This window comes from Mandrillus leucophaeus, unplaced genomic scaffold (genome assembly GCF_000951045.1).
Source record: "Mandrillus leucophaeus isolate KB7577 unplaced genomic scaffold, Mleu.le_1.0 Scaffold491, whole genome shotgun sequence".
In the NCBI taxonomy this organism is placed as follows: domain Eukaryota; kingdom Metazoa; phylum Chordata; class Mammalia; order Primates; family Cercopithecidae; genus Mandrillus; species Mandrillus leucophaeus.
In genome coordinates this window covers 760844-771759 of record NW_012105265.1, presented here as the reverse complement: position 1 = coordinate 771759, position 10916 = coordinate 760844, and the positions used below count along the sequence as shown (strand labels likewise).

The 10916-nt window shown below is 44.7% G+C and overlaps 1 protein-coding gene across 1 annotated transcript in view; it reads right to left on the bottom strand.

The window, feature by feature from the left end:
- Window positions 1-6694, bottom strand: part of RASGRF2 (Ras protein-specific guanine nucleotide-releasing factor 2) — a 212001-nt gene extending 205307 nt beyond the window's left edge. The window contains exon 1 of the mRNA XM_011995569.1: window positions 6647-6694. Coding sequence (XP_011850959.1) covers window positions 6647-6694 — 48 coding nt within the window. The remainder of the gene's footprint in view (window positions 1-6646) is intronic.
- Window positions 6695-10916: the final 4222 nt, after the last annotated feature.

Below are 10916 nucleotides of genomic sequence, written 5' to 3'. Positions count from 1 at the left end.
ATTCTCCCTGTCACTTTCAGGTACACCAATCAGACATAGATTTGGTCTTTTCATGTAGTCCCATATTTCTTGGAGGCTTTGTTCATTTCTTTTTACTCTTTTTTCTATAAACTTCTCTTCTTGCTTCATTTCATTAATTTGATCTTCAGTCACTGATACCCTTTCTTCCTCTTGATCGAATCGGCTACTGAAGCTTGTGCATGCATCATGTAGTTCTCATACCATGGTTTTCAGCTCCATCAGGTCATTTAAGGTCTTCTCTACACTGCTTATTCTAGTTAGCCATTTGTCTAATCTTTTTTCAAGGTTTTTAGCTTCTTTGCGTTGGGTTTGAACATCCCCCTTTAGCTTGGAGAAGTTTTTTATTACCGATCATCTGAAGCCTTCTCTCAACTTGTCAAAGTCATTCTCCATCCAGCTTTGTTCCGTTGCTGGCAAGGAGCCACATTCCTTTGGAGGAGAAGAGGCACTCTAATTTTTAGAATTTTCAGCTTTTCTGCTCTGGTTTATCCCCATCTTTGTGGTTTTATCTACCTTTGGTCTTTGATGATGGTGATGTACAGATAGGGTTTTGGTGTGGATGTCCTTTCTGTTTGTTAGTTTTCCTTCTAACAGGACCCTCAGCTGCAGGTCTGTTGGAGTTTGCTGGAGGTCTACTCCAGACCCTGTTTGCCTGGGTATCACGAGTGGAGGCTGCAGAACAGCAAATACTGCAGAACGGCAAACGTTGCTGCCTGATCCTTCCTCTGGAAACTTCGTCTCAGAGGGACACCTGGCCGTATGAGGTGTCAGTTGGCCCCTACTGGGAGGTGTCTCCCAGTTAGGCTACTCAGGTGTCAGGGACCCACTTGAGGAGGCAGTCTGTCCATTCTCAGATCTCAAACTCCATGCTGGGAGAACCATTACTCTCTTCAAAGCTGTCAGACAGGGATGTTTAAGTCTGCAGAACATTCTGTTGCTTTTTGTTCAGCTATGCCCTGCCCACAGAGGTGGAGCCTACAGAGGCAGGCAGGCCTCCTTGAGCTGCAGTGGGCTCCACCCAGTTTGAGCTTCCTGGCCGCTTTGTTTACCTTCTCAAGCCTCAGCAATGGCAGACACCCCTCCCCCAGCCTTGCTGCTGCCTTGCAGTCCCATCTCAGACTGCTGTGCTAGCAGTGAGCGAGGCTCCATGGGAGTGGGACCCTACAAGCCAGGTGCGGGATACAATCTCCTGGTGTGCCGTTTGCTAAGACCATTGGAAAAGCGCAGTATTAGGGTGGGAGTGTCCCAAATTTCCAGATACCATCTGTCATGGCTTTCCTTGGCTAGGAAAGGGAATTCCCCGACCCCTTGTACTTCCTGGGTGAGGCAATGCCCTGCCCAGATTCTGTTCATGCTCTGTGGGCTGCATCCACTGTTCGACAAGCCCCAGTGAGATGAACCCGATACCTCAGTTGGAAATGCAGAAATCATCCGTCTTCTGCGTTGCTAACACTGGGAGCTGTAGACTGGAGCTGTTCCTATTCGGCCATCTTGGAACCTCGCAAGTTATTTTTATTTTAATAGCAATTTTTTTATTTTCATGGCTTCTGGTAGAATCATTTTCATATCTACCTGTCCTTGAGTCATAGCTACCTGTTTTTGTTTTATAATTTCTTGTCCTTTTCATAGATACTATTTCCATATCTTTATGAGTCCCAAATGTACTTTTAAAATTATATCTCATCTTGAGGGGCCAGATAGATATACAGAATTAGAGAGAAATCTTCTCATTCTAGAGGAGCCTGAAAACTGAGATTCTAAAACACCATATTACCAGAAAGACATCAGAAATACAAACCATTAGGAAATAATTTTTGCTCAGTGAAAGGCAAATCATAAATTTTAATTTGCATTTAATTTTAAATTCTGTATATCTGGCCCCTCAAGAATCCCAGACCAGAACCAGCTCTTTGATAGGCAGATCAAATTCCAACTCCCCACCCCCACTCCATGGTGCTGTTGCAGATACTGCTGTTATAGTCATTGAGCCTCTCCACACAGATATATCTCTTTATAATTTTCTCTGATTTCTCAGCCACTATAGGTAAGCTGCCATATGCATGTTGCTCCAGAACGACCCCAACATAGTTCCCAGTTCAAGTTCTCTGAGCGTGACTCTGATCCCAAGCCATTCCCAGAATGCTTTTCAGTGATTCTGCCCCATGGTGTCAAAGTCGCAGCTGTCTCTGCCTGCTGCAGAGTTTACAGACCTGGAGCTTCAGGTTTCACATAGCAGAAATGTTTTTATTACACTTCTAGACTGACAAGATTTTTATTTTTCTCCTATTTTTATGAATAGCTATGCCATTTTAATTTTTCAAAGCATATTTCATCCTTCACTAATGTTTTCAGCAAGGGCAGATGGGAATTATAAGGATGTGATATTTTAATGTAGAAACACTCAGCAATCTCTTAACTGTAACTACCAAAACAAATGGCTTAAATGCTTCTTCAAAAGAACTTGTGCAAGAGACAAAACACAGGTCAGTGGTTGCCAGGAGTGAAGGGAATGGGCAGCCGGGAGTAACTGCTAATGGGTGAGGAGTTTCTTTATTACTATTTTTTAATTGACAGACATTCTAGAATAGTATTTGGTTTACAGAAAAACTGAACAGAAAGTACAGGAAGCTCCCATATGCTCTCTCCGCCCCCCCCCCACAAACAGTTTTCACTGTTATTAACATTTTGCATATATGTGACATATTTGTTACAGTTGATGAACAAATATTGATACATAATTATTAACTAAAGCCCATAGTTTACATTAGGGTTCTATGGGTTTTGACAAATGTACAAAGTCATGCATCCACTATTAGTGGGTTTTCTTTTTTGAATGATGAAAACATTCTGGAAATAGACAGTGGTGATGGTTTCACAAGCTGGCTAATATTCTAAAAACCACTGGATTGTACACTTTAAAATGGTGAATTTTATGGGATGTGATTTCTATCTCAACTTTTTAAAATGGGGAAAAAATAAGCAGCAGGAAACTGGGGGGAAAACACCTATGTGCAAATTCTTGGATTTACTCAATTACACTCATTCTTATCTACTCACAAAATCTTTTCCCAAAATGTGTCAGCTTCAACAAGCTGGTTTACTTTGACCTGTCCTTTATTAAACAATTGTTTATCGGGCTCCTGCGACTACTGATAAAACATTGTATTAGGCCTTTGAAGTATAAAAAAGTTAATTCAACCTGCCCTCTGCATCCAAAAAGTTGCCTGCTTTTTTTTCAGCCCTTAAAAATACATACGCAGCTTTTTCAAACCATTTCATTAGTCATACTTTTTAATTAACGTACCTGGATTTCCTGCTTAGATTAGCTACATTAATGAAGTTGACTGGAAGTGCAGCAGCATCCAACAGTTACTTTACCATTTGCCAAGCATTCTCTCTCCCATTCACTATTCTGCCTTCTATCTACTTATTTCTTTTCTGTTTGTACGTGCGTTGGGAGTGTTGAGAGTGGAGTGAATGCACTGGTGTCATGGGTTCCAGGATGTGTGCCAAGAGTTCCAGTGTGGGTACATATATAAATCCCAGCCAGGACTGAGGGGAGCGTCTCCTAAGCAAAAGTTTGGATGAAGAGGCAAAAAGGCTCCTTGGGGGACACATTACAGAGTCTTGGCCCTAGGAAGACCACTGGGGGAGCTTAAGTAGAGAAGATAGAAAGAAAGTCTCCTTCACTGGCCAGGAGAAAGAACACAGACCTGAGAGAAAGAAAAAAAAGAAAAGGGGAGACAGAAAGGACGAATAGAAAAAAAAGGAAGATGGGAGGAAGAAGAAAGGAAGGAAAAAGGAAGGAAGGGAGGAAGTGAGGAAGAAAGGGAGGGAGCAAGGGAGGGAAAGAGAGGAAGAAGGAGAGGAAGGAAGGAAGGAACAGAGGAAGGAAGGAGGGAAGGGAGGGAGGGAGGAGGAGGGAAGGAAGGAAGGAAGGAGTAAGGAAGGAAGGAAGAAGGAAGGAAGGAAGGAAGGGAGGGAAGAGGGAAGGAAGGAGGGAAGAAGGGCTGTGTGGGGAGGGAGGGAGTTTGTTTAATCGTGAAAAAAAATAAAAAATACAAACAGGTTACCAAATAGGTAAACTAGCTTGGTGGGGGGAAGATATCACCATTTCTAGCTAATCGGAGGTAGCAAAAGACTTTGGAGATCCTTTCACTCCAGTGGCCCCCAACCACAGTGACAGTAGCAGTCCCTATTTTGTATCTAAGAATCATGCTATACACAACTGGCAATGTAGCCAAATGTAATCAAATATTAAAATGAGACTTTTGTGTTTCAGTTTCAGTGCTGCCTCCAGACAACAAACAGAAACCAATGCCATGTGTCAAGGTGAGGTATTGAACCACCATGTTGGACTTGGAAAAGAGGTGGCTAAAAATGGTTTTGACTTTCACTCACCCAAGGCCATAAAAGGGTTAGATTTGAAATGGCCAAACTCTTGGAGATCATAGACTTCTTCATGGAGAACTGTGTGTGCTTGGTCCCCCACTTCCACCACCTATGCCCCAACACACACCCTGGGAAAGGGGGAAGGGTGTTCTCTTGGCCTCAAGCTAGTGAGAGGGGCTCCAAGGAGCTCGTTAAGGGTTGTTCCCATGTCCTCCCAAGTTGATGCCTCGCCTGTGCAAGAATCTGAAAGGCTAATGTCTGGGAGCTGCCTGCCAGGCAGCTCAAAGTAGAGGGTGCTGCACGTGGGAAGGAATATTCCCACCAACGGCAAGTAGAAAGGGAGTGTTTCCTTTGGGCCACAAGCTGGCCACACCTGAGAAAGCCAGGCTGGGCTTGTCTTAGAGCCAGCTGCAAGAACCGCGAAGAGGGCAGCTTGCAGGGCAAGAAGCTGCAGCACAGACAGGCTGCAGGAATCCCACCCGGTGCCAAGGAGATGGGATGGGGGATCATAGGAGACTGGGCAGAGGAGACACACTTCCTGCTTCTCGAAAGGGGAGCAGCCCCAAAGACTGAGCTTTAAACTCAGACCACACACAGAGGAAACCCATGCGGGATGGGTCCCAACTTGGAAAAGTCAGAGTAGCCCAGGAAGCTGGTGAGGAGACCCAGGGATAGAGGAACAGCTGGCATCGGCCTTCCCTGCAGCAAGTTCCAGCCAGGGATGGGATGGGAGAAGCTTTCACTTTAAATTCGTCTGCCTGAGGCTGGACATATTAATCAACAAACTGAGACTGTCTGGAAGGAAAATGTGACCAGAAAACTTTTTATTGTATTAGAGTGAACAGAAAATACCTGGGGCCTGCCCAAGACTTCATCCTGAAGCATGAAAAGAACCAGCCCCACAGAGCTGCTCTGAAAAAGAAAACCAAAAACCGAAACAGAGTTCTTCCAGTTGTTCCACTTCCCCCTACCCCAGTCCTGCTTATTCCGTATGACAGTTACGTAGTCATTTTCTTCAAATGAAGTAAAAACCCTCAGGTCAATAATCCTATGAGGCCAGGCATTGTGGCTCACACCTGTAATCCCAGCGCTTTGGGAAGCCAAGGTGGGTGGATCACCTGAGGTCAGGAGTTCAAGACCAGCCTGGCCAACAGAGTGAAACCCCATATCTACTAAAAATACAAAAATTAGCTCGGCGTGGTGGTGGGTGCCTGTAATCCCAGCTGCTTGGGAGGCTAAGGCAGGAGAATTGCTTGAACCTGGGAGGCAGAGGTTGCAGTGAGCCGAGATCACACCACTGCACTCCAGCCTGGGCAACAAAAGCAAACCTCCGTCTCAAATAAATAAATAAATAAATAAATAAATACGTCTAGTCCTGGAGAGGGAAATTTTCAGCACAATTTTACCAAAAAGGAAAAATTAGCTAAGAGACCTCTCAGGTTACCTGTGCATGTCATGTACTACTGTGCAGAGTCCCACTAAGGACTCTGGGCCATGCCTATGAGATAATCCACCACACTTCCCAGACAGTCATGAGCCCCATAAATGACAGCTGTCGTTAGTTCTTAAATCTCCAGTTCAGGCAGAGGACTAAATGCTATAAACTAGGGGAAAATAACCCTTATGAAAAGACAACTGGGAATGGGAAGTATTGAGGTTAACATCACATTCAATAAATCTCCACTTAAATTTGAGAGGAAAAGAGTCAAAACTCAATAAAATAACAAATCAGTGGCTTAAAGGGCAATCTTATAACTGATGGCATTTCAGTAACTGCTGGCTACCATCCAAACCCAAATGCCCAGTCCGGGGAGAGGAAACACTTAATGAACCAGCCCGATGTATCCAAAGGCTGCAGCCTGCACCTTAACAGCAGCTGCTGCTTGGGAACCCAATTAAAAGCAGCCTTTAAAAGACAGCAAGGCAATTACATTAGCAGAGTACATCCAAAGGTTAAAGCATGTCTCAGGCATAACAATGATGGAAAGAGTTACGAGAAGTACATGTTACACTTTTAGGAGTTAAACAGATTCAGCTAAATCACAAAAAATCAAACACTGCCCCTGCATGTGCCTGCAAATCATTATTTGTAGCCACTCATCAAAAAGTCTTGTATGTCTAGTCTCACTCTGATAAGAACTGAGTGCATCACAGATCTGTCTCAGACCTGGGGCTTCACAGGTCCCCTAGCGGATGGAAAAGAGCAGCGGGATGGTATTCTGTGACCTTTTACCTGTCCTACTGCAGGAACTGGAGCAGACATTACCAAGCACTGGGTCATCACAAAGTGAAAGAATTAAAACAGAGTGATGACCTTGTTTGTGTCTTCAAATTCAATATCTACAATGACAATGAGTTCCTCATCTTTTTCCTCCTTGGATATTCTCATCAGTTTCCAAATTTATTTCTCCAGGCAGATTTTCTCCCAGGCACCAGCCCTATATTTCTACACTAAACAGCATTCCTATTACATCCAAAATGGAATGTACTTGTTACCTTCCTTCTCTCCCTCCCACCCTCTACCCTCTGCACTCACAACGATTCCTTCTCTTGTCTTTTCTCTTGAGAAAAGTGCATCTGGACTCAACAGCTGCTCTACCTAGGAACCTCAAAGTTATCTCCAATTTCTACCCCCTTATCAACCCTCGCCCATTTGGTTTCACCGGTGCCCCCTCCTGGGACTCTCTGTGGAATTTATTAGCCCTCGTCTAGAACTAGACCCACTGATGCGCCCCTTTATCACTGGGATAGCAGATGTCACAGCTGTGAAACACTTTCCAAGCTATGCTGCTTTGTCTGACAGCGGGTCTCTTTCTCTCCTTGTATCCCAGCTGCCATTACAGCCCAAAGGTCGAAGCTAGTGCCCCCCTTCCCAGGGAGGAGGACAGCATGAACTAGGGAAAGTCTCAGTGAGTTGGGAGCACAAGGAGGAGTGTGGCAAGAAGGAGAGGTCCGAGGTAGATGGAGAAAACAGAGGGAGGCAGGGACACACGTGGTACAGCTTCTCCCCACTTGGATAAACTCCTAGAGAAGGGTGAGGAGTTTAAAGCATTGATGACAAAGCTGATGCCAAAGAGCTTCAGTGCCACTTCCCTCGGGGGCTCTGGAGGACATCCTCTCACACAATGTCCTCTCGCCCCACCCCAAGCCTCAGGACAATACGGGTGGTGACCCTAGAGGTGGGGACCACATCCTGTAAATCAGTAAGATTGGTGTCCCAGTAGTTAGGTAAAGAAAGGGTCTGAGAGTTTCCCTGAGCATCTCCGTAGGATGGACGTTCCCAGCTATGCTGTAGAGGACTGCGGAGGGAAGTGCACTATCAGAACTCATGGCCCGGAGCCATGAAGCCCCAGCAAGAGAGACCTGGGAGAGAATTCACTGCTTTGGGCAGAATCATAGTTAGGCACTGGCCTGTGCACTGGTGCACTTCGACCCACTCTCCTGCAGCTGCTGAGCGAGTCACGTAGCATGCTGACCACCTGCCACTGCTCCCCCATCGTTCCTATACATAGAATCTCCGATGATCCAATCATAAGCTCTTTTTGCTCAAGAATTGCTTAAGGTGTTTTTCAGATTCTGAATTCCAGTGGAATGGCTGACACCAACCGGTCTGAACACCCCCACCAAGGAACCAACTCAGCACAAGAATGCAGTTTTTTCACCTCCCTGTCCCATGACTTCTCTCACTTCTTGACCAATCAGTGATCCCCACACTTCAGCCCTGTCCAGATCCTTTAAAAACCCTATCCCCAAACTTTTCAGGGAGGTGAATTTGGGGTTTCTTCCCATCTCCTCATTGGCCACCCTACGATTATGAAACTCCTTCTCTGCTCTATCGCAGTGCCCTGGTACGCTGACCACTGTGCATTGGGCAAATGGACGGATTGTGGTTATAGAACCACCTGTTACAGCAGCCACACACTTCAGCAACAGATATCAACAAAACAGCCAAGGCTGAGCAGAGCAGTGCCAGCTCCCAATCAGCACCAGCAAGATTCCTGCCTCACCCTCTGACACACACACACACACACACACATGCTCACACAACCTCAAGAACACATGAGCCCTCTTTTACTATGACACCATTTTAGTGAGGCACAGAAGGATGAGTGAATTACTAAAAGGGGCCTTTTATATGATTAGAGTTTACTGTTTCAATATCTAGCTGAGTTTATTACTCTCCACCAAATGCAGGTTCATTTTTCTCTACTTATTCAGTGGGGAGGGGATCTTAAGGAGAAAGACTACATTCAGAAAAATATTGTATTTGTATATCTAAGCATAGTGAAGATAAATCTGTGACCCTCCTCCAATTTTCTCAAATCCATTCATCCCAAACAAGGCAGCCAGGGTTTTCTTTCTAAAAGATAAATCTAAGCTGTCAGATCTGCTTACAAACTTTTGCTGGTATTCTCAAACTCTAATAGCAAATCTTACATAGGCTGCGAGTGCCCTTCACAAACTGGCCCCATTCTCTGTTTTCATTTCATTTCTGCCAGTTTCTTCCAATGCACACCATACTCCAGCTCCATCAACACATCACTCCCCAAAGAAGCCACACTCTTTCCTCAGCCCTGTGCTGTGACACTGTAATCTGTGGCGCGTTCACACCTGTATGTGAATCCTGATGCCTCCAGGTGGTAATTCAAGTTATGAGACCTGGAGCAAGTTACTTCACCTTTCAGAGCCTGAGTTTCCTCATGGGCAAAATGAGGACAACGGTATGTACGATAAGTACCTCATAGGACTGAGTGCAGCTGACATCCAGTGCCTGGCACCCAGGAGGCACTTAACAAATGCCAATTCCCTTCTCTATTAGTGTATCTCTTTGTCTTGACATATTTTGATTTTTTTCTTCATCCCTGGGCCATTCCACATCTACAGATTCTTGCTGGACTTTCTGACTCATGTCACTGAAATGTAACACCCGGACTCCAAGAGAATCCTCCCCTGGAGCCTTCCGGCAGAAAGCAGTCCCTCCCTCCGCTGCACCTTCTTTTCTCACACGGGCTGAGGGCTGTCCACTAATGTGTCTCTCTTCCCGGTCAGCCTTGTCCTGTGGTACCCTCAATCCTAGCACTGTCAGGCACACAGAAAGTCCTTAATAATATCTGGGTGAATAAATGATCATCCATAAAGAAACGTGAGATGTAATGAACCTAATAAATGTGCTTCACGCAGTCATACACGATGATGACTACATAGTCACATGCAAGTAATCATCCAGAGAAGGGATTTATACACAGATTCCTAAAAGATTACAGGTAAATTGCTCTAAGAAAAAAAAGACCTCTTAAGCCTCCCAATATATCTTTTTATCATAAGCCATGGAAAACCAGAACATTACAATGATCTCACAAACCCCTAGTAGAACAGAAAGAACAGATACTGAGGTTGGCAGGTTCACGAAAGACTCTTCCTCTCATCTACAAAGACCATAACATGCCAGAAAGACAACAAAATGAATACATCTAGGAAATGTAAAGGTTCTGAGTCTTACTGGTATCAGTTGTAGCTTTGTGTGAATTTTCATTTTCAGTCTTCTGGTTTTTATTATAAAGTGTTTTCCGCTGTTTATGCTATGTGTTTTTTGCAGAGAACAAATGTAACCCAATATGAGAACACAAGCTCACTTAAAACTCGGGTCCTTAAGCTTCTGCAGCTTTGCAACAGACTCACAGCTAACAGTGGCAATTTCCAGAGAATGGTATCACCAGGCTACTTTCCCTTTCTATATTATTTGAATCATTTATAATAAACATGTATCACTTTATAATCAGCAATAAAGATATTTATTCAATTTTCAAAACTGTGTGCAGGTTCTTCTAATATTGCTCATATATCTATAGATAGTAAATGATACTGGCCAAATCAGGGATGTTCAAATTAAGATTTAAAAACATTTTTGGTTTTCTTTAAAAGCATACAGCAGAAAAATAATTTCAAAAAAATATGCTGCTCCACACATACTACTATTTGGACAGTTTTTTCAGTTTCAGGTAAAGAGAATGAAAGCCTCGCCTCTCACAGATACTCCAGCCCGCTCTGTGCAGCCATCGAGGCTCCTGTTGGGAGGGAAGGGAGGTTCCCACCTCCTCTCAGGCTGCGGTACCCCTGACCTCACAAGTCAGATGCTAGATGGATAAAGAAGTGGTTGCCTTTCAAAGGACACATGCCTGGCTCCGTGACTTATCTCAACACACAGGGGACTACTGTTCCATCATAGTAACAGTAACGCAGCAGCCTGGAGGGCAGTGCCTCTGAGATTCCATCAGGGCCCTAAAATGAGGTGAAGCTCTCCATCTCACCCGCCTTGCAGTCCAGCCTTCCTACTCCCCAGAAATTTGAATAATGCTATTGAATGGCCCTTTGAAGTCCAGGGTATTCTTTTCCCTGACATCCTATGGGTGGCCATGACCATCCATCCCAGTCAGAGGAGAGATTCCAAGTGTTTCAAGATGTGCAGATGGGCCGGGTGCAGTGGCTCAAGCCTGTAATCCCAG